The following is a 24,773-nucleotide window of genomic DNA, read 5'->3' on the forward strand; positions in this document are numbered from 1 at the left end:
TTGATGGGGTAAATCATTATTAAGAATGGTTTCAGTTGGCTTAATCTTTTACCATTAATAAAAACTTATCATTCATTTATAATTCATTAATTAGATATGTAATAGTCAGGACCAGTTGGGAAATAAAATTAATCTTTAAAACATAAATCCAGAGCCAGCCCATGGCATGGTGGTTAAGCAGCTAGATCCTCCATGGCCAACTATGTGGTTGGAGTCCCCAACCCAGCGGCTTACAAAACGCATCAAGTATGTGTGCATGTGTGCTCAAAATCTCAAAAGGAAAGAGAAATGGAGAAGGAATTATAGCAAGAACATTCCCTGTGGGGATTGATTTTTTCCCTTTCCCTTTCTCTTTCTCTTTCCAGTGAGCACACATGCCCTCTGGCAATGAAAAAAATGCATCCATACATATAAAAATCCTTACATGGTTTTGCCTTTTTATTTCTCCCTTATGATAGAAATGTTTGCCAAAAATGTTATAATGTGAGGGGAAAAAAAGCAGAAGACTGTCCAATAACCAGTTAAACCTTAAAAAATATCTCACAGAATTTAATTAATAACTTTAAATTCTATAACTTTTCATTTATGTGGAGGAATATCTGCATTTTTAAAAATGGAAAGGAAAACTAAAGTTAAGGAAAAATTGCTAAGGTACCCAACAATTTATGAATAGGAAAAGAAAATGATTCCTGCTCATTCCTAGTCTCTGCCACTCCTAAGGTTAGGTATCACAGGATGCAGAGAAAATAAAAAATTAGACAGTGACAATCATTTTGTTTTATATTGAAAAAAGGGGGCTTTCTAGTATAAGATCTCAAAATCCTAAAGACAATTTTCAGGGAAGTGGCTTGCTTTATCTATTGTCTCATTCTGGTAGTCCTCCCCTTGAGAGTGTCCCCATAAGTGCAAACTGTGATTACAACCACATATAAAAATTATTCTTAGCAGCAAATGCTTTCTACTTCTAAATGTGCTGTCTCTCCATGAAGTGCTATGTGGATGGTTGGAATCCCTACTGAGAAGGTGCTTATGATAGCTGAAAATATCCCATGAGAATAAACTCAGTGTGAGTAATCTCATCCTGCCTTTTATTCTGTGTACCTTGATTTTCTTTATTTAGCAAATCCTGTTTTACTTTTCTGTATACTGAATCAGTCATCACAGTAATGGAGCAGTCATATCTTTTATAATACATTGTTCCCTGGTATTTCATATTGGTGGTGGTGGTGGGTGTATCTATGTAAAAAATGTTTCACTTTTTAAGCACTGAGATTAATGGACAAGGGCCAGGGTGATGGCAATCAGGCTCTTTCCATGATATTCTGACAACCCTAATGAAAACTTTATTGGCCTTCTTGGGCCACCAAAGTATTAAGCATTCTCTGCTAGGTTCAGCCTCTCTAGCCCTTCTTTCCAGCAGATTATGGTAAGCCTGGAAGCTTTAGGAGGTAGCAGGAAGAAGAGGTAGGATAATTGTGATTTACCTTGTTTCTCTACTTTTAAATGTGTATGTTTCATACAGCAGTCCTGGGGATGTCTTTTCTCCTCTTTTTGATTTTTCCTTTATCTCTCTTCCCAAATTTTAAAAGCCCATTTGCATACATCTGCTAACCACTTTTCCTAGTAAGATCAGAGATGCTGGGAAAATATACAAGTATATATCTTAGAATGGGAAAGCAGCCTCTAATGGTCCATAAACACTTAGTCACTTGGTATTTTGTAGTCCTGACTCCACTGGAGTTCCTTGAATCAGAAATACAATATCCAGACATCACTTATCACTGTGACTTGCCTTGTGCTTTATTCATTGCTATAGATACAAAGATGAATTGTTGTCTCAGTATTCAACAAGCTCAGAGTCTAGCCGGAAGTAGTGAGAAGCCAACAGTTAGTTACAGCATGTGAAGGAGGCACAGGGGCCCTTGAGAGGTGCACCAGACTGGGGGTGGCTTTGGAACACTGGTGTTGGAAAACCAAGCAGAAGATGTTGGAGACTTCCCTGTTTTTCCCAGGGAAGATGGCACTAGAGCCAAGTCCTGAAGAATAGGAGTAATATTGCAATTTGAATGTGGGGTGTGCATATTCTAGGTAGCAGGTAGCATTGAGGTAGGCTCAAAGGTTCAGTCCCTTAAGGAAAAACCAGCTCCTAGAATATGCACCTTCTCTGTAGTAATCATTAGAGCTTTCCTAAAAGAGGTAACAGGAGGAAAAAATAAATACCATAAACACACTTAAGGAGCTCTTAACAGAAAACACAAGCATGAAACAAGGTTTTGTTTTGTTTTGTTTTGTTATGAAGAGATTTTTGCTATACGGCTTCTGTGCTCACTGGTGAGACAAAGAGACAGAAAGCAAGAAACCACCCCCCGAGGGGATGGCCATGCCACAGTCCTTTCTCCTCTAGTCTTCTCTCGGGATTTTAGGAACACATGCACATGTGCCTGGCGTGAGTTTCAAGCTGCTGATCTGGGACTTGAACTATGATTATCCCTGTGGGAGTCTAGCATCTTAACCACTAAACCACCTGCTGTCCCATGAAATGAGGTTTTACAACACAAAATTTTACACAAATGCTCAGTTGCCTCAGGTGACTGAAATGTTGCCATCAAATGAAACATTGTTTTGTTGTGAAAGAGTGAACATGTTTTTTGGAATTATATGTATTGTGATAAAATGAAACGTTTCCTAATGATAGCAAAGGCCTTTTTTTTTCCTAGTTAAACAGTGTCATTAATATAGAATTTAGGCTCAGGATTTCATACAGACATCCAAAGAACTAGAGAGCTCCATGAAGCAAGTGCTAGAAAAGCTAGGGCTCTACAACACTTAAAAAGAAAATGGTGAATTATCCAAAGCCTTGCTTGACGTCTGTAAGTGAGGAAAGTGGGAAGGAGAAAATCTAGGGAAGCAGGGTAGGTGAAAGAGATTTGGATATTCATGGAGACTACAAAGAAGTCAACAGATAAAGGCATATTGAAACCAGCAGCCCTCCTGACTAGTTAGGGTATGGTTAGCCTTACACTTTGTATTCATTCCTCTGCCTTCTCTGACATCTCTTCTTGGTGAAGAAAAAAAGAATCAGAATGGTAAGTATGAACGAGACCCCAATAATCCTGGATATTTGCATTAGATTTAGCTCCTCCCAGTTCATTGTACTTTCAGAATGTTTCGTTTGGTTCCTATGATGATCAAGTAGAGGACAAGGCAATTAAAGAGAAAGCTAGAGAGACCAGCAGGTAGCATAGTGGTTAAGGCACTGACCTCCCACATAGCCAACAGTGGTTCAAATCTCATACCTGGTGGCTTGAAACACACAGGGCACGTGTGAGTGCATGCCCAAAGTTCTGAGAAGAGAATGGGGGACAAAGAATTGCTACATGGCCATACCCCCTGGGGAGTGATTTCTCTATTCCCATCTCTCGGTCTCACCCTCTATCTCTCTGATGAGCGCATGTGCCCTATGGCAAAAATCTGTCAAAAAAGAGAGAAAACTACAGCACAAAGGGACAAAAAGACTTCAATGGCAGAGCAAAACCTGCAAACCAGGTCTCCGGACTGCTCATATAGTGTTCTTTACTGCCACCCTATACTGCATCTCTTTATAAAGATTTATTTTTAAGTGCTCAAAACTTAGCAATTGTTCTTCCTTTGTGATTCACTAATGTATGCAGCTGCCATGCCACCCCATCAGGCTCAGCCTAGCATGGTTGGAGTAGAGTGTTTAAGTGGGAGTTAGTCATATTTTGGCTTTCTATCTAACCTATTGTTGAATATTGAAATTGTGACAGTCTTTAATCTCTCTGCATCTCATTTTCTCTTTCCCTTGATCTCTGTTATGTCTTGGAGTTAAATGTGAATGGAGTCATCTAGCTCCATTGTTCTAAAATATACTGGATGCCAGTTTCTAGGCAAGCTGTATGGTTTGCCCCCCAATATGTATTGTGTTTTCATTAGTTTTTTCGATCTCAGGAATTGTGTTTAGGCCATTTTCTACATAATCCTGTGTCAGACTTAAAAGGAACTGAAAATCTCCTAAATAATTTTCTAATGGATTATAAAAATGTTAAATGTAGGGGACTGGCTGGGAGCCCAGCCATAAAACATGATGCTTTGCAAGGATGACTCACATAGGGAGGTTCTGGGTTCATGTCCATAGACTTCTGTGAGTACAAGTCTGGCTGAAGTTGGGGGTGCATCATGGACTCAAGACCCTATTTGAGGAGCTGTCACTCTCTCTCACTTATGGAAGAAAGAAAGAAAGAAAGAAAGAAAGAAAGAAAGAAAGAAAGAAAGAAAGAAAGAAAGAAAGAAAGAAAGAAAGAAAGAAAGAAAGAAAGAAAGAAAGAAAGCCTAAAAAAAGAAATGGAAGAGTAAATTATATGAAAAGCCATCTATGAGAAGTCTACAAATATTTCTTGGATCCAGTGGCTTGAAAAACACACTAGGTGTGTGTGTGTGTGTGTGTGTGTGTGTGTGTGTGTGTGTGTGTGCTGGTGCATGCACACATTCCCAAAATTCCAAAATGAGAATAGAGGAGAAGGCATTGTAGTATGACCATCCCCTCTGGGGAGTGTTTTCTCTCTTACTCCCTCCTTACTTCCCCTACCCCCATCTCTTTCCAGTGAACGCACACACCCTATAACAAATTGAAAAAGAAAAAGAAAAAGAAAAAAATGTTAAATATATGTTTTATAAATACCAGGTAACTTTTTTGATCGCTTGCTAAGTACCAGATACTGGCCTCTCATTAAAACCGTATTATACCCCAGTGATGTCAGGTGAATGAGGAAGTCCAGCACAAGGGTCTTGCACAGAGTGCAGTGGGGCCAGGTGTTGATAGACAGGTCTTTTGGCTCTAGCCTGCATTTTCACTACTGCTCTATACTATTTATATGGAAAGTGACCTATGAAAAGTCTCGTTCGGTAGGGCACAGTTAATTTTGTCTGTTGAAATTCATGGTTCCTCCTAAAATGGAGTTCGTTGTTCATTAAAATCCAAGTGATTTTCAGACCTGATGTTGATCTCGCTCAAATAATGAGGACGAAGAAGAGCTCTTTGCGGAAAATGTCCTTCAGGGGCCCAGAGAGTGTTCACTTTGTTCATAGTCAGGCCTGAAGTTCAATGTGACATGCCTTATTTGAGTTGTAGTAAATGTAAAGAGACCTGACAACTGTGGAAGTTTCAATAGTCTTCACTAATTTCAGCTGTTTAATTTAGCTTCTTTGACACGTGCAAACTTTGAAATCTCAAAGGGAAAATAGATCATTAGAAATGAAGTGAAAATGAGGTTTTATTTCTACAGCTATAAATGTTCTTATACAGTAAGAGCCAGAAACATATAATGTATTATATTAAAGGTATAATGTCTATCCTCTTTTTATGTATTTAGCATTAGTTTTGACTGAATTAAGGTACTGTAATTTACCTTTTTTGAGATCCATCCCAACATACTTTCCTTTCTCTTCCTATTAATTTCTTCATGCATACAATCATTCAGAAATTATTGAATGCTTTTAATGCCTTGCAGTGACTTAAGTACATTAAAAACTTTTCATTACTGGTGCTTTATTGAGTTGACAGATTATCATGAGGAGTAGTCTCCCACCCCCCTTTTTAAAAAATTTGCCAGATGGTGCTGAAGAGAGAAAGAGAGACAGAGTAAAAAGCACCTCCAGTGGGTAATAGTCACACTCTTCACAATCCCACAATCCCTTCTCCTCCATCTCTCCCTCCATTTGGCATTCTGGGGAAATATGCACATGTGCCTGGCATGTTTGTCAAGTCACCAGATTGGAGACTCAAACCATGCAGTTGGCCGTGTGGGATCTAGCCACCTTAACCACCATGCCACAGGCTGGCTGGAATAAAATTTTCTTAATTAAATCCAGTTATCTGAAATTCATTGCATCTGACTATACTTAACATGATACCAGTTTTGGAAAAGATACTAACTAGGCAGCAAGTACATGTTTAAACCCTGAGATGGCTAAAGATGATGGTGACATCATATCTCGTATATTTAGATACAAAAGAAAACAATAGAAGCATGTTGCCATTTTTAAATAAAAATCTAGAATGTGCCAGGTTAGCCTTCAACCTCAAAGGAAATATTAATTTCCTTTAATAGCTACTGTGTTTGGTACTTAAAATGGAGCTTAATCATGATGAAGAAAATAATCTGCAGGTTAGATCATCAAAGCCAGTGTTTCTCCTGTGCTCCACAGCTGTGTCTCTGAAGCCACTGCCATGTCGGGGTAGTGGTGGTGCTGGCAGGAGGGACTTAATGGGTGCAAACCTGGTCGGTACTCTCCATCTGTCTTTTATTTATGTTTAAGAAAGTCCTGTGTATTAGAGAAAATTCAAAAAAAAATGTGGGTTTAGGCTAGCTCATACGTCTTACTAGGAGCAAACTGAGGTTCAGACAATCTCTAAGAAGAGCACAGCAAATGGCTGTGTGAGAAAGTAAATGTTAGTCATGGTATACGACATTACCTGGCCCAGCAGTGAACTGGTCACTGACCACTGACTTACGTGGTCACTAAGTCAGGGCGATATAAATTCTGACTGTTGAGTTCGTTATAAATTGTGTCATGTTCATATTGGGAGAATTGAAAATGGTGAAAGGGCTGGAGGGTAGAAGTGTGTGTGGCAGGGGAGGCATTGGAGGAAAGATGTAAGAGAGTTAAGTTTTCATATGTCAATATAAGAAATCAGTAGATTGTCTAAAATTGATTAATCTAGAAATAAATTGCATGTTAAGCATAATATTTTTTAAAATGTGGAGGTCAGAGGCTGATGTATAAAAGTAAGGAAATAACTGCTAAAAAAATTGAAATTGATTTCTGTTGAGAGCAGGTCTAAAGTTAGGAAGGGAGACAAAGCACTGCCTTTTTCTATGCATAGAGTACTCTTTTTTTCCTATAAAATTAACTATCTATGAAAAAGGACTATTAATTACTTATTAGTGCACCCGTTATGTATGCACTTATTTTCTGTATATGTTTTTCATTTTTGCCAGACAGCCACTCATAATTTTTAAAGAGGCCATTCCCTAGGAGAGAAAAATAAGCAGGATATTAGAAGTGATATTTCACATCAGATAATACAAAGGCTGGTGTTTGGGGGTTCAGATTCGCAACAGGGTATTTCCCAACTAGATCATTTATGCCTTTGGCCCTTCATTGGGATTCTCGCTAACTAATTTCAGGGACAGGAGCTACCCCCAGAATGCGAGTAAAAGCACGACTGTGTGAGCATTTTGATGCAGCCTATATTTAGGAGCAATTTTTCTGATAGCACCTGTTTATCCTGTATTTATCCTAATTCTAAATAAGAATCACTCTCTAACTATTCTTTTTGATATTTCTTCTTTGAAACAGGGAAATGCACATAAAATCATGGAGAAATGTACATTACCACTGACTGGAAAGCAATGTGTCAACCGCATTATTACTGAAAAGGTACATTTATTTCCTTGGATATCTGCCACCACCTTTTTATTTATGAGCAGTTTTAGAATTTTTTTTTTGTTGCCTTCTGAAAGTGTATTATATTGATAGTCATAGGATTAATTTTGTCTGTGGGTAGGACAAATAGGAATATTCGTCAATTTAATGTTTCTAAATGGAGAAGTCTTTATGCGCAACTTTCTGGAAATACACATAAACACACGAAATTGAACTACCGGCCTATGTAACTTTGACAGTGTGATATAATCAGAAAAGTGTTTTATCGATCCTTATATTTTGACTATTAAGATGTCAAGGTGAATGTTAAGAATATATTTATCATTCTTACCTTTGTTCTTTGCTTTCCCAAATCACAAGTACAAATTGTTGGGTTTCATTTTGGAAAATTCTGTCAAAATTGAGTTTTAAATCATTTATGTGCAAATTGCAGTGAGCCGAGATATGTATTCTATTTTTTGCATGCTTTCTTGTCCTCTTGTTAAAAAGTGGGAGTTCAGAACACATCAGTCATTTTAGTACTTCTCTAGATTTTTCTTCTTAGATGGAACTTGTCGGCCAATGGTATGCCTGACAGCTTTTCAGATTAGAGAGAAGCATCACTGGCAACTGCCTGTGGCCCAGATTTGAACTATGTTGGTGACATAGTTCTCATAAGTCAGTGGGAATGGAGTGTTTTTTTTTTTTTTGAGAGGTTTTTGCTATAGGGCTCATGCGCTCGCCAGACAGAGACAGAGAGACAGAAAGCGAGAAATCACCCCCCCAGGGGGGATGGTCACACCGCAATCCCTTCTCCGTTCTCCTCTCGGGATCTTGGGTACACATGCACACGTGCCCGGCATGAGTTTTAAGCCACCGGGTCCGGGATGCAAACTGCGGTTGACTACGTGGGAGTCCAGCGACATAGCCATTACGCTAACTGGAGTGTTTTCTTGATTCACTATCTTGATGAAGCCACAGAACAAAATGATCTATATCAGGCCTATTTTGTTCCCCCATTCAATTCAGTTTCTTTCACCAAGAGCTGTAGCACTAGTGTCTCGGAATTAAATTCAGCTCACTGTGTCTGTCCCTTAGTGAGGTATGGTAAGAAATACTCTAAAGCAGGCCTTTGCAGTAGATTTAGAGTATCCACAATACTTTCCAGAAGCCACATTTAGGAAAGGGTCTATCCTAAATGGTACCTTTCCCAGGACTGTCTATGTGGAATTCCATAAAGATGACTTATAAAGAACAAGTGGATAAAAGGACATAATACTTTATCTCACCATTTAGCCTGTGAGTCTTTACCACTTCTTGAAACCCCCCAATTGGACATGAATTGTGGTTTTTAAAAGCTTATTCATTCACTTCATCCATGAAAGGGAGAGAGACACAAAGAGAGGGCCCCCCAACAGAGTCCTCACACCATGGTCCACCCTCATCCTCAGCCAGTTTCTGAGCTTTTTTTCTACAGTAAGAAGAGAAGAGATAAAACAGAGTCCAGTTAGAAGGATCCACTAGGGATCTAGGCAAAAAGAGTCACAATTCTAATTCAGAGGACAGAAAGAGAGATTTTAGGATATAGACTCTATCTAATTTGATGAGAAATCAGACATGTTTTGTATGATAGGTGATTCCTAAATTTCACAGCTAGTGAATATGGTTGACCTGTAGTATCATTAATAAGCCCAGAACTGTAAAAGGAGAAGGGGAAGGAACAATAGGAGGCAGAAAAAGAATAGGTTTCATTTGGACACTCTCAGTTTCTGACGTTCCTGAGAACATCAACATCCAGTCAGAAATTTTGATAAATAATTGGAGATTTGGCGCTCAAGCTCATAAGAGAAGCTGGTATTGGAATAAACTTGTGGGAGTCATTAGCATATGGGAATGACTGGAACTTTAACCATAGACATTGTTTAGCAAGAGTAAAGAGAAAGGCAGCTAAGTCTAAAGTCTTGGTACCTAAAGGAAAGGATTGTTGCATGTTTACCACCGTGGTGGTTATATGTAGTGGCTACTCAATAAATACTTGTTGGATGAGCGAATGAGAAGGCCATGCATATGCATTAAGATCAATGAATGTGTGTAGCCCTACCACTGGCAGCTAAGGGACTAGAATCTCATTATCAACTCCAAGGAAAATTCCACTAGGTTGCCCTTTGAAAGAGACTTGGGAAATGCCATGACCCTGATTTTCCTTGTTTGGTGCTGCTAGAATCCGGTTATGAAAGATGCCTTCCTCAATGGCACCTGGGCTATGATTATCTGTTTTATCCTCAGTGTAGCCCTTCATGGTTATGATAACATAATTAGCTTGTTTATAATTAGCTTACTTATCTGTAAGACAAAGTAGTTTCAATATTATTCTTCATAGGTGAAAATTTCATTGTACCTTTCAGGTTTTGGTGTCTCCACTTTTATCAAGTTTTTGTTTGCACCTTATATGGCTAAATGGAAAGTTCCTAAAATATTTCCAAAGTTTTCCTCATTTTTAAAAATAAAAGATGCTTGACTTTCCAATATATGATCTTGGGAGCTAATTTGGGCTTGATGAAGATGTTAATAAAAGCTTTTGTAAAAGCAGTAAGTCAATTTGTTATTGATTTTATCTCCCTGATTACTGAAGCCTTATATTCATGATACCACATTTTTCTTCTCCCTAAGTAATTTCTGTGTCTGTTCTTTTCTATTGGGAGGTTTTCACCTTAATGCATGTGCACTCACCCGAGAAAGAGCAAGACAGAGAGAGAGAGAGAGAGAGAGACAGACAGACAGACAGACACAGTGAGAGGGAAGGTGAGAAAGCTCTCCTCCAGGAGGGATGGCCATGCTGCAATCCCTTCTTCTCCATTTCTTCTCCATGCTCCCATCTTGAGCATGCGTGAACATGCACACAGCATGATTTTCTTTTTACACTTTCTTTTTTTTTTTTTTTGAGAGGTTTTTGCTATAAGGAGCATGCGCCCACCACAAAGACAGAGAGAGACAGAGAGATGAAAAGCAAGAAATCACCCCCCAGGGGGCATGACCACACCACAGTTCCTTCTCTTCCATTCTCCTTTTGGGATCTTGGGTATGCACACACACATGCCCGGCGTGAGTTTAAGCCACCGGGTCTGGGACTCAAACCACAGTCAACTACGTGGGAGTTCAGCAACATAGCCATTATGCCATCTGCTGGTCCCAACACAGCATGATTTTCAACCCACCAGGTCTGGGACTCAAACCATGGTTGGCCATGTGGCCAGTGAAGTAACTGCTATGCCGTCTGGTGGTCCCTCTGTGTCTGTTCTTAGTAATACAATCCAGTGGTCCTTTTTTCTTTGTTTGTTCCATTTTGACAAAAATAAAGTGTTCATAATTCAGGGGAAAATAAATCAGTATTAACAGTGCTCTAGACACACTTTCTGCAAAGAAAAAGGGTCCATTAAAATTTTTTTCCTAGTTGTCATTTTGGAAGATGCAAGCTAATGGAGTATATAGACATTTCTAAATTTTCATTTTCTTCCTCTTAGAATAAACATTTCTACAGAAAAAAAGTCATTTTTAGGAACATAAAAATCTGCAAACAAAATGAAACTTTGCTGAAATAACCCCTCCTAAATTTAAATGAACTTTTCCAGCAAAAGCAACCTAGCAATCTGTGAATTCATTAAACAACAGCAAATGCAAGTGTCACTGATCTCAGCGAAGCTTTGCTCCAGGGGAAAATTATCAATCAACTAGAGACAGTGCTGTGATTTTGGATTCACACACAAGTGACAAGTTAAGCTTTTTTTTTTTTTTTTCTGGAGAGGTTTTCACTACAGGGCGCATGCGCTCGCCAGACAGACAGAGAGAGACATAGAGACAGAAAGCAAGAAATCACCCCCCAGGGGGGATGGTCACGCCACAATCCCTTCTCCTCCATTCTCCTCTCGGGATCTTGGGCACGCACGCACACACGCCCGGCGTGAGTTCTAAGCCACCGGGTCCGGGACACGAACCGTGGTCGACTACATGGGAGTCCAGCGACATAGCCATTACGCTAACTGCTGGTTCCCACAAGTTAAGCTTTTAAGGAGTCAGAACATGCCTGTATGATGCCCTCTTCTGTCCCAGGCATGAAACTCAGAGGATGTTTCTTATTATATTTTTCCAGCATCACAATCTTGGGAAATAATAATCGTTTTTATGATATACATCTACAGATGCCAGGAGAGGTTCACCAAAGGTTGCAGAGCTATTTTGCAGCAGAGTTAGAGTTTTAGTCCAGCTCAAAAGCCAAGGTTCTTTCCTTAACTTGTTGCTGTTTTAATATTAGCTTCATAGTCAGGAGTGTGTTTAAAATTGATTAATTTATGACTTGACTTCAGCATAGTTGAAAGTAATGATTCTAATCTTGCAAATAATAGTTGAATTTAAGTTAAATCCAAAGGAAAGGAAAGATCTTGGAAGCAAAACATTTAACTCCAAGAATGAGAAAACTGAGCAGAAGAGGGAACAGTGTGTAGTGCACTGGAGGAGAACTGAACCAGGGAGCTAACGTGCTAGGAAGCACATTGGGTTCTTATGGTTAGAGCGTCTCTCAATGGACAATCTGCCTTGAGGCCAGTGAGCCTCTTGCTGCTGTTAAATACCTAAGCAGAGCCCCAGGGACCAGCAGAGAAGGTTTTGAAGAGTTCTTGTATGGAATCTTACATTCAATGACTTTGTAGGTCCTTTCCAACTTAAGTTGTTACCTTTCTAAGTGGGAAAGCGTGCCTTCGAAATCAGGTAGTGCAGGTGAGTCTACCTGTTGAGGTCAAGCCATACCACTGGGCACTACATCACCTGGTGTTATAGACCAGAATGTTGTAATGGAATGTTTAAGGTGAGGTGGTCTTCGCATAGCTGCCCTAAATGGAAGCAGCTTTCTGCAATTTGTATGTTAGAAGGAGATTCTCATACTCTCCTCTTGGGACCTACATGTTTTCAATGGACTTAAAGGGAAAGTCTTAATGGTTACTGAGGCTTTTTCAGGGAAAAGTAGCTATTCTCTTTTTTAAAGTTTTATGTATTTATTTGAGAGAGGCACCCCCAACAGGGTCTTCATGCCACAATTTACCCCAGCCTCAGCTGGCCTGAACTGTAGGCAAGTGTGTGTGCAGCTAGTATGCTCAGGGAGGGTCTGAGATGTGAACCCAGGGTATTTCTCATGTGCATTCAGTTGTGTTAACACTGCACCACTGCCAGGCTCTGCCCATCCTCCTAAAATTAGCTTAGGCACTTCCAAGTGCTTTCTCTTGGTATATATAAACATTTAATCATTGTACATCTTCATAGCATATGATATGGGTTCTTAAAGCATAAATGTATTGCCAAGTCAAAGATGTTACCATGCACAATAACTTTTCATTCCTGTGTCTCTTAATTCTATACCCAGAAGATTTTTTTCCATTATCCTTATGCTTTCACCTTCCAAATATCCCACTTCCTTCCTTCTTCTATACTTCCTTTAAATGATTGTTTTTTTCTTGAGAGAGATTTTTTTTTCTGAGAGACAGAGAGACAGGAAAGCAAGAAATCACCCTCCAGAGGGGATGGACATACCACAGTCCCTTCTCCATTCTCCTCTCGGAATCTTGGACACACACACATACCCGCCCAGGGTATTTCAAACTACCAGACCCAGGACTTGAACCACAGTTGGCCATGTGGAAGTCCAGCAACATAACCACTATGCCACCTGCCAGCCTTTCTTTCTTTCACTGTTAACCACCTAATTGACATTTGACTAAGTATTAGACTTTACAAAATGAAGACGGTTCTGCAAAACTGGTTACAATAGTGACAGATGCCATGGATAGCCAATGTTTGTTTATTTTCTGGCATTGTCAGCGTTCCACAACCACTTACTGATTAGGGAGTCAATGTTTATTCTCTCCAAAATATAATAGTTACAGTTGACATTTCTTCATTGCTAATTTTCAGAGTCTTTTATCCTGAGTCTTTCTCTTTTAGGAATTTGAGAGGTTATTTGTGTTCTGTGTTACAAAACAAATTGTCATTTTCTTGACTCCAACAGGCTGTGTTTGACGTGGATAAGAAAAAAGGGCTGACTCTGATAGAGCTCTGGGAAGGCCTGACGGTGGACGACATACAAAAGAGTACTGGGTGTGATTTTGCAGTAAGTGTTTCTGTGAACAAATTCAGCCACTTATCCTAGATCCTGGGCTTGATTAATGGGTGTTTATAGGACCTGAACCATTAATTTGTGATCATTTTTGGAGCTGACCTTTGCAGTGAACAGGAGTAGACGAAAGGGTGCTTCCAGATGAGAGCGGGTGGGAGCAGGAGCTGTGCTCTGACGCAGGGCCACGGTTTGGCTTTGGAGGCAGAAGCAGGAGGGGAAGGAACCAGCAGGAGCCACTGAAAACAGAGGTTGAGCTTGAACTCTAAACTACTTTATGTAATGTCTGTTGCAATCTGCTGTTTTTCAGTTATATGTCAGCTGAGCTTAAACATGATTAACTAAAAAAATGTGAGTCACCATGGAGAAATGATACTTCTTCATTTTTAAACCCATCCGTGACTTAAGGCTTTCTCTTTGATTAACTTCTATGCCTTATTATCCCATCCATGGAAGATATTATATAGAATGTGGGGCTTCTCACAATATCAGATTTATAGTTGTAATGTAGGAATATCTTACATTGGAAGATAAACTTAGTTATGAAACACTCAGATCCAAAGCAGGTTAAGTACATCAGGGGTGTATCCATATAAGAAACCCCCATATTCCTTTTGAAAACAAAGAGAATAATACTACATATAGATAATTGCCCTTTTGTGTAAGTATTTGTTCACAAATCACCTATCACCTACCTAATGGGTGTTGTTGACAGGATGACCCAGCCCATTTAAGGTTAATCAAAAGTACGGGTGCAAGGGACCAGCAGTTAGCGTAATGGCTATGTCGCTGGACTCCCACGTAGTCGACCGTGGTTCACGTCCCGGACCTGGTGACTTAAAACTCACGCCGGGTGCGTGTGCGTGCGTGCCCAAGATCCCGAGAGGAGAATGGAGGAGAAGGGATTGTGGCATGACCATCCCCCCCTGGGGTGTGATTTCTCGCTTTCTGTCTCTCTGTCTCTCTCTGTCTGTCTGGCGATGCTGTCCCCTGGACAAAAAACACCAAAAAAAAAAAAAAAAAAAAAAGTACGGGTGCAATATCCCTGAGGAAAATGAAGGGAAGGGATTTGATTATCAGGTACCTTTTTAAGAACCAATCTACTCATTCAAAATGAAATGTATTTATAATGAAAAGAAAATACGTTAATGCTGTGACACATACTAGAAAAACTAATTTAACGAAAGTTATTTGATAAATCAGGCATCTATTCCATTGACATCTTTCTTGTATACTACCTACTTGGCTTGTACCTATCAGTGCATAAACAATTTCTTTAAAAACAATTCTGTTGCATAATTCATTATCTACATAATAACAATTCTTGGTGCCATACTAAGGTCTTTGTCTATTACTTTTTTCTAAATTTTCTTTTGGCAAAAAAAAGTCTCCCAGTAATACCTTGCATGTAAACCACGTCTGTAATTAGCTTTTCAATAGCCTTGGGGAAGAAAGGGGGTTATTTATACTTTATAACTATTTAGGATTTCTTAACTCCCATAATAAAAGCAAATAATTATTTTTTCTTTAGGAGAGATTTTTTTATATAGAGCACATGCATTCACCAGAGAGACAGAGAGACAAAAAATGAGAAATCATCCCCCATGGGGGATGGACACATCACTGTCCTTTCTCCTCCATCTTCCTTTTGAGCTTTTGGGCATGCACACACAAGTGCCTGGCATGAGTTTTAAGCCGCCAGGGCCAGGACTCAAGCCCTGGTCAACTACATGGAAGTTCAGCATAACCATTACACCATCTGCTGATCCCAAAGCAAATCATTCTTAATCAGCTGGAGTTTGTTTGCTCGTTTTTTTCTATGTGGAAGAGCTAAACTCTTCATTAGATAACATTTCCAATATCCACAGAATGTTCCATTTTCTGCTGTAAAAAGAATATACAAAGGAAAGCCCTTATTATTATCTGGCTCTTTTTTATTCATGTGAGTACATCAGGAGTGAAAACCATTGTGTTAGGCTGCTTGCACCCAGCATCTTCACAGCGAAGGAGTTCTTTGACTTATTTTTCTCCCATTACCCTCATATTTAAAAGAAGTCTGTCTCTCAAATGGTTATGAATTAAGAACTCATTTTTTAAAAATCAAAATGATATTGCAATTTTTATCATATTAAAGCTATGACAAGTTAATGAAAGTGTCAAATTCCTTTATTTTTGACTATTCTTATATCATTAAATGTGCCAGTTACTTGATGGGCCAAAGTAGGAAGGAAAGAAAAGGAAAAGTGATATCCTACCACTTGAATTTCATTTTTCTGAAAATACTGTTTTCAGTGAATAGTGAATTCAATTGATTATTCATTCCTTACTTTTCTGATGAATGCTTAAGCTTCATACTGTAGGATTTTCTTTACCATTTATGTATATGGACTATTTTTGGAAACAATGTTTCTGTTTGTCTTTTTTTAATCTAAAAAAAAAATAGATTTAACCTATATTTGTACATTTTGTGGTATAATAAGTTTCTGGAGGTCATTTATGATTACTTATTAAACACCCAGTATAAGTCTCATAATGAGATTTGAAATGTGAATAAAATAAAAGTAATTAGTATAATTCCTTCTCCCAATGGCCTTGATCTTAATCTCCAAGCCGAAATATACCAAAACTACTAATAGCAAAAAAACTAAATAAAAGCACAATTTATTTATATGTTTGCAATATAACCTGGAAGAAGCCAGCTGCCGACATCTCTTGCTAAATTGAATAAATTCATACTCTCAGTATCTATTATGAACTGGCATTATAGCAGAATTAAACAATATACTCTTGGGATTTCAGTGGACTAGGAAGACAAATCACTGGCTTATTTTCTACACTTCAATCATATCATCTTGTGCTTAGTCTGTAGATCACATTGGCAGGATAATCTGCTTTGGTTTACAGTGTTGATTAGACTGTAGAAGAGAACGAGAAATAGTGGTTTAGTAGACGTTTTTCATTACAGAGTAAACAGGCCAATTCAGTCTACATAAAGCTTTGCCATCATCTTTTCCAATAAAAGTCAATCTCCAGATAGAAGATATAAATGATAATAAGGACTCAAAACAGGACTGACATGACAAGGAAAAGAATCAATTGTTTAGTTTTAAAAATTAAGGTATTCAGTTTCTTTTTAAAGGAAATGGTATGAAACTATATTGGAAAGCTCGGTTTTCAAAAAAAGAAGAATTTGATTGCATTAGATTATTTCCACAGATGCTCTGTGGTTAAAAAAAGAAGATGCATTGTTTGTGAGACACACTTAACAAAATACTAAGAGCCCATATGTCTGTTATTCTTCTCAGTAGAGCTGAAGGTTTAAACAAATGTGGGATGTTAATTTTGTCTATTTATTACATATCTATTATTCTGTCTATTATCATCTGTTTGATCTTGAAAATAGCAAATCTAAATGAACTGACATTTATCCTAAGTTATATGAAGGGTCTTCAACAAGTTTATGGAAAAAACTATGCATGGGTTTCAAAAATTTTTTACACCGAAATGAATTTGTATTTTACCATTTGACATTTTCCCATGGACTTTTTGAAGTTTCTTTCTGTACCAAACCATACTGATCTTATTTATTTTTTTCTTGTTTATTTTTATTCATTTATTTTTTGGAGAGTTTGTTTGTTTGTTTGGTTTTTGTTTTGTTTTTGCTATAGGGCATGTGCATTCACCAGACAGAGAGAGACAGAGAGACAGAAAGCGAGAAATCACCCCCCAGGGGGATGGCCATGCCACAATCCCTTCTCCTCCATTCTCCTCTTGGGATCTTGGGCACGCACGCACATGTGCCCGGCGTGAGTTTAAGCCACCGGGTCCGGGACCCGAACCGCGGTCGACTACGTGGGAGTCCAGAGACATAGCCATTACGCTAACTGCTGGTCCCTCTCATTTATTTTTTAATAGAAAATTTTTAATTTTTTTATTCTTAATATTTGATATTTTTAAAATGTGCTTATTTTTAAAATTCTTCATTCTTTAGCAGAAAAATGGAAAAGAGGGCATTTAGCTCAACATAGTGAAGTTAATACAAAAGTTGTTTATAATGAGCTAAATGTAATTGACCTCATCAAAGCCAACTGATTGTCTTCTCTTTCACTTTTAAATGCTAACTTAACCTCTATTGGGAGCCTTTATTCTAGTTCTTTAAAGCTTATTTATTCATGTACTCATTCGTGTATTGCTATTTATTAATTTAACAAAAATTGTTCATTGTTTATTTTGCAAGGTAAAATACTAATTAATACCGCATCAATTGCTGCATTCTTTTTTTCTTTTTTTTTTTGGAGAGGTTTTTGCTATAGGGCATGTGCACTCGCCAGACAGAGAGACAGAGAGACAGAAAGCGAGAAATCACCCCCCCAGGGGGGATGGCCACACTGCAATCCCTTGCAATCCCTTCTCCTCCGTTCTCCTCTCGGGATCTTGGGCACGCATGCACACGCACCTGGCGTGAGTTTTAAGCCACCGAGTCCAGGACTCGAATCGTGGTCGACTACATGGGAGTCCAGCGACATAGCCATTACGCTAACTGCTGGTCCCAATTGCTGCATTCTTGAGGCATTAAAAAAAAATCACCTAAATTTTAGTATTCCCTGCTATGCTTTCCATAAAAACTGTTACTAACTAGGACTCAATGGACATTTGCCATATTGAATTAAGAAAAATGAAGCTGATTCTACCGTTTGAAAAAGCTGTCACAGTTAAGCCAGACCACTTACATTTAGGTTTCTCCTTCCTCCAGCTCTTCCTTAACGGTAGACTTGTTTTTGTTTTTGTCTGCATCAAGACTCCCAGGAATGCTTTTGCTGTTCTGTGCACTGAAAGTAATTGTAATCAGCACTTAATCGTTTCAATTCTATTGCCTCCTACTTGTAATAACTTTGAATTCTTTTAATCCCCATGTATCATTTTCATTCTGATTATGAAACTTGTGATACTATTTATTGTTGATTATGCATCACTTCATTAATACATATCCATGTTATCTACAGACTAATCCAAAGGTTATATAACAAAATTGTGAATTAGCCAGATCTATTTTGAGGCTTTAGAAATTTACACACTTTGCACTGTGACTAGAGCAAGGTCTCAGAGACATCACCTTGAAGATCCACCCAATAGACAGTGTGGTTATCAAGACTCTTTATTTGCCTCCTTCTACTCCTCTTCAACCCTTCCCTTATGGCCAGGCCTAGGCACTCTTAATTTAGGAGCTATATGATGCAAGAAGCTTGAGAACCACTAAGTACCCAAAATAAACAGAGCAGGAATTCTCTGTCTTGGTGTTTCAGGATGGAAAATTAATAAAAAACAAGCAAACAAACAAACAAAAAACAATCTCCAGGTGATGTTCATGGCAAAATTGCCTATTACCTGAATCATTCAAGTTTGGAAAGTCAAAGGAGAGATGTTTATACCTTATGAATTTTTCAGACTTTGATGAATTTTTTCTCTTTCTTTTCTCAGGTTTCACCGAAACTGATGCCAATGCAGCAGATTGCAGCTTGAAATATGGAATAGACATTTGTCCCAGACCACGTGTTTTTCACTTTAAATACGTAGGATTTAGTTGAAAGGACATTAGTAATCATAACTGTATATTTAACAGGAAGTTTTTGATTAGTTTTCTTCTAGTATTTTAGCCTTTAAGCAGCCATATAGACTGTTCTCTCAAGTGTGCTATGACATTTTAAAAAAGAAACATTTACGGTTTTCTTGTTTCATAAGTACTGAGAAGGTTCTCTTTACAATTGGTGCTCACATTAGGTGTATCTTAACCTTCTATGATATGTGTGTAAATTATATGCAGTTTCATCACAATGGACCTTAGGAACTGCTTTGTTGTTAGGCTTTCCTTCATAACTAAGTTATTACTCAGTAGTACTGAAAGAAAAATGATTTACATGTGAATATGTGATTAGGAGAAATGCTATCTTAATGATTGCTTTCCTTAGCCTCCTCTGACTTTTCTTTTGAGGCCTCTGATTTTATGATTACATCTTATTTCCCTAGAGCATCCTCCTTTTCCCCACATGTCTTATAGCTAAGTGGATACTCAAGAACGCAAGCAGGAACATCTCTGGTAGGAGAAGAAACTGGTTTGTGGGAGAGACTGAAAGGTAAAGAATGTATTGGTGCTGACATCCCACCAAGAAGTTGCCTTTATAAAGAAACCAACCATCTGTGCTTTGCCAAAAACTGAGGCTTATTATATATAGGTTTCTTCCTATAGAAACCTAACTGGTCTTCTTGGAAAATTTTCTCATTTTGAATCAGTGTCATATTCATCTGTATCAACAAGTGTCTGTAAGATTATTTCTCTGCATTATTGAGACCCAGTGGGTTACTTGTACAATACCTTCTCTTAAGCCAAGAGGAACTATGGGATAATTGATCATAACTCCTTAGTCACAATGATAGCAGAGTTTTTAAAAATTAAATAAAAGTTATTTCTTTCAGGCTTTCATTTATGTCTAGAAAAGATTCTAAATATTGAATGACTTTTCTACAGAACAGTGGTTTTTTTCTTCTGTAAGGCTACTTCTTTTAACAAAGTACTTTCACTTCAGCCTTATCCACAAAGGGGAAATGATGATGGACAAGTCCAAGATGTGAAGAGTTGGCAAACTCTTATTGTTGAGGAATAAACATGGTAGACTCGGATCGTAAGGAACTTTTCCTCAGAGATATCCTCAATACCATATAGTTGCTCAGGGGGACCTCTTCAGAAGCATTCTGGATATCACATGGGAGAACTAAGCACCCTGGACAGAGGCAGGCAAGGTACAGTGCAATGTATCATTCCTCTGGGACTAAATATAGGGATTTATGCATATTTTGAGGTGTTAGTTGTCATTGAAACTCACTTCTTTTCACATACAGTTACAATTGTGTCTTGTACAATATTAGAGGGAGGAGAAAGGCTTTTGTGTCTCATACACTCTGTATAAAATAGCAGGAAAGCTGGCTGCATGGTTGAAAGCTTACTCTCCTAGGATTCATGAAAAGGACTCTTAGAATATGCAAGTTTCATGAGCATAATATATGCCTCTATTGGAGTTATGATTTGGAAAAATATTTTGTTGTTGATGGTTATTATATCTTCAAACTTTTTTGTCATTTCAGTCTGTTACTTTATGATAACGAGATTTTAAGAATGTTATAAACTTTGAGTGGCAAAACTTAGTAGATGTCTCTATATTCTTGGTTAGAGTGCCATGGATGTGTGGAAGTTATAAATGGTACATTAAGACTTACAATAAACATTCTAAGTCAATTAGATCAGTGTGATTGTCCTCACTCTTACTTGGGAATGGCATGGTTTAACATGGGAGTAATGTAGCAGATTGATAGAATGACCAAGAAGAGTCAGTACACTTCATTGCTTTTAATAAAGAAAGCCCAAATGAAACATTATGCAAATGAATTTCTCTCTTTGCTCCTTGTCAGGGCCAATCACATTCTATAATGATTGATTATCCAAGGCTTCATATGCATATGCTACAGGATACCATCGGGTTATTTGTCCTTCATTTAAAATCTGGAGATGAGAGAGGTCAATTTTCTTACTTCTCTCTGGCCAGGAAGTGATAAGAATGTGATTCTGGGGACCAGCAGTTGGCATAATGGCTATGCCGCTAGACTCCCATGTAGTGGACCATGGTTTGAGTCCTGGGCTCTGTGGCTTAAACTCACGCTGAGTGCATGTGCATACATGTCCAGGATCCTGAGAGGAGAATAGAGGGGAAGGATTATGGCATGGCCATCCCCTCTGGGGGGTGATTTCTCGCTTTCTGTCTCTCTGGAGAGCGCACGTGCCCTATAGCAAAAACCTCTTAAAAGAAAAAAAAGAATGTGATTCTGGCACCAATGCCCCTTTCCCCTACTTACATACACATGTCTGTGCACATACACAGGCTTATATTCAGATTCTCCATCTTTAAAACAGGGAAATTTCTGTTGTGGTTCTTTAAGATACAATTAGTACATATGGTTGAAAAAAAAAAAACTCAACAAATCTTTTAAAAATATTGTTACTTTGGGACAGAATTTTCAAGTGTTTCTGTCCTTTTATTTTCAATGTCTGCACTCCCTTCCCACTGAAGACCCAACTCATAAAGGTAATGTGATCAAAGTGTACATTTATGTGACTTTTAAAGTATTCTGCCTCCATGGGACCAGCAGATGGTGTAATGGTTACATCTCTGGACTCTCACGTGGGAGACAGCAGTTCAAGTTCCAGGCTTGGCAACTTAAAAACTCATGCTGGGCACATGTGCATGCATGCCCGAAATCCTGAGAGGAGAATGTAGGAGAAGGGATTGTGGTATGACCATCCCCCCCAGGGGCTGATTTCTGGCTTTCTGTTTCTCTGTCTCTCTCTAGTTCTCTGCCAAATGCACATGCCCTATACCAAAAATCTCTCTACATATAAAGAGGAGAAATATTTTACCTACATAAAATTTGACATATCTGCATAAAATCATCTAAAGGCCTTTGTGAATCATACGGCAACTCCCATCAGAGTGATTCCCATCAGAGTGATGCCTAGACCAATCCAGATCAATAATTGAGAGGACAATTCATTCCCTTAAAGTCACAATCAAACCCAAATCATATATGGTCTAGGGGTCAAATATGCTTGATTATGGTTAATTTTAACTGTTGTCACCCTTAATATTAGGTATCATTCTGGATGGTTCTCTTAGAAATGCCTTCACAGGTAGCTATACTGGCTCTTTTTTTTTTTTTTTTTTTTTTTTTTTTTAAGGCTTGTTTATTTATTTATTGAGAGAGAGGGAAAGAAAGCACTCCAGCAGGGTCCTCATACCACTATCCACCACCATCCTTCAGCCAGTCCTGGGTCACAGGCATGCATTGCCCAGGATACTCAGGGAGACCTCTGGAGTTGAACTAGGAACCTTCTCATGTGAGATTTCCTCAATGAGTATCATATTTTACAGCTGCACCAGTCCCTACTATGGCTCTTTTATAGCATGACTGACTGTGTGTCTGTAGGAAATACTCCTATATTTACTGACAAACTATGGGAGTCTCGGGTGGCCGTACAGCCATATTTTATCTTTGGCTTATTCCTTAGCAGCTAGGCACCCCACCTCTTACCCTGTAAAGTTTCCTGGAGAGAATCCCCTCCAGAACTTCATAGATAGAATTCTGGTGTTTCTTTGAAGCCCTCTCTCTTGACTTGGGGGTAGGAAGTAGCATGGTCCACTTGCCTCTTTGGGGTCTAAGTGTTCAATAGCTCCCTCCAAATGATCTTTGTAAATGCTCCTTTAATCTCCAGCTCTCAACTCTTGTACACATTTAATGTGGAAAAGAGTCTAAGAGTTATGTTACTAGTTTCCCAGACAGATATTACAAAATGAGGTCATAATGGCATTTACAATTTTTTTTAAGTCTCATATATTTGTGTAACAACTTTATGACTGCCCCATAGTAGGTTCGAATGTCGATTCAATTCACTAGTTGAAAATATAAGTGATAGTAGGTCAGGCTTGAAGGATTTCCCTCAGCTAAATTATTAGATAAAACCTCTTAGGAAGAGGTAAGGACGGAAGCAAGAAGTGGAATTTGGAGGTTATAACAAAGGAAATAAGAGAACTGCAGCAATCACCTATATTTATTTAACACTTTATGATTTACAAAACACCCAGAATATGTTAGCTAGCTTATCTGGTTCTTATAACAACCTGCCAGGGAGACATTATTACTTCCATTTAAATTAACTTGATTAGTCCGATAGGAGTAATGACCATCAGTTCTTTAATCACATTAGCCTTTCGGGACTGATGTTGGATTTTGCCAAGGTAGTTAATGAGATGTAAATTAAATCCCCCAAATAGAACTAGATTTGTTGTTCTCTGGTAAGTTATGAAACAGAATCCAAATCCTGGTAAGTTATAAAACAGAGCCCAAACCCTTTAAATCTAATGGGACCAGCACTCAAATTTCGCTCCCTGTACACACAGCTCTTGTGCACAACCCATTTTATAAGGAAATGGGTAGTTGTCAGAATAAAAGGATAATGCCACCCACCAGACGAAACACCCCGGCTAGAGACTTGTAATTACTAGGTTTGCTGGCATGAAATGTTCCCCGTAGGCAAGCACAAGTAAGAATGCTCACCTGACACTAGCAGGAGGACTGATAGGCACTGCTTTGACTTTGTGACTGAACACCTTTTTGAAACTTTATTTCCTTGGCATTGACCTTTGTCCAAGTTCAAAGTCAGAGTTGTATCTCAGACTCAGATTCAGTTGAACCCCAGAGATAAAGCTGATACTTTATCAGTCATCCTGAAAATAAATGTTACTAATGATATGGAGAGTGGATTTCTCAGTGAGGTCTGGTACCATTACCCACAATGAGAAGGACAGGATCCATGGAAAGAAGAAACTGGTCATAGCATTAGTTCCTAGGGAGCTACTAGGGATGAAGTGAAGATGCGTTAGGTGGGGTGAAGAGACATATCATATTAGAACATCTAAATGTTGGTAGCATATTTACTTAGATATATAATACCATCTATTGTAAAATGCACTATGATTTTGCTGTCAATTGTAAAATGCACTATGATTTTGCTTACTTGTTTACCACTTTGAATTTTTATTGTAGGCAAGTCACAGTGGCATGGGTGCTAGGGAGTGGCACAATACTGGAGCCATATTAGAAGGCTGCATCCCAATTCTAGATCCTCCAGAAACTCTGGGCACACATGTGGCATACTGTTGATCCTGGTTGGCTGGAAGATAAGGAGGAGAATTGCACTGCACTGTTGCAAGACCCTGACAGCAGTTCCTGTCACTCACTCTCTCACTGAAATAAACTTTTTTTTTTTTTTTTTTTTTTTAGAGGTTTTTGCTACAGAGAATGTGCGCTCGCTGGAAAGACAGAGAGACAGAGACAGAAAGTGAGAAATCACTCCCCAGGAGGGATGGCCATGCTACAATCCCTTCTCCTCCATTCTCCTCTTGGGATCTTGGGCACACGTGCACACGCACCCGGTGTGAGTTTAAGCCACCGAGTCTGGGACTCGAACTGTAGTCGACTACATGAGAGTCCAGCAACATAGCCCTTACACTAAATGCTGGTCCCAACTTTTTCTTTTTTAGAGCAGCACATGCTTGGTAAATAATAC

At 38.6% G+C, this 24,773-nt stretch overlaps 1 protein-coding gene across 1 annotated transcript in view; it reads left to right on the forward strand.

Annotated features, from left to right (window-relative positions):
- OXCT1 (3-oxoacid CoA-transferase 1) overlaps positions 1-20,800 on the forward strand; it is a 170,090-nt gene extending 149,290 nt beyond the window's left edge. The window contains exons 15-17 of the mRNA XM_006166967.3: positions 7,381-7,461; positions 13,499-13,600; positions 19,082-20,800. Coding sequence (XP_006167029.1) covers positions 7,381-7,461; positions 13,499-13,600; positions 19,082-19,123 — 225 coding nt within the window. The 3' untranslated portion in view covers positions 19,124-20,800. The remainder of the gene's footprint in view (positions 1-7,380; positions 7,462-13,498; positions 13,601-19,081) is intronic.
- Positions 20,801-24,773: the final 3,973 nt, after the last annotated feature.

This window comes from Tupaia chinensis, unplaced genomic scaffold (assembly GCF_000334495.1).
Source record: "Tupaia chinensis unplaced genomic scaffold, TupChi_1.0 Scaffold144378_1, whole genome shotgun sequence".
Taxonomy (NCBI): domain Eukaryota; kingdom Metazoa; phylum Chordata; class Mammalia; order Scandentia; family Tupaiidae; genus Tupaia; species Tupaia belangeri.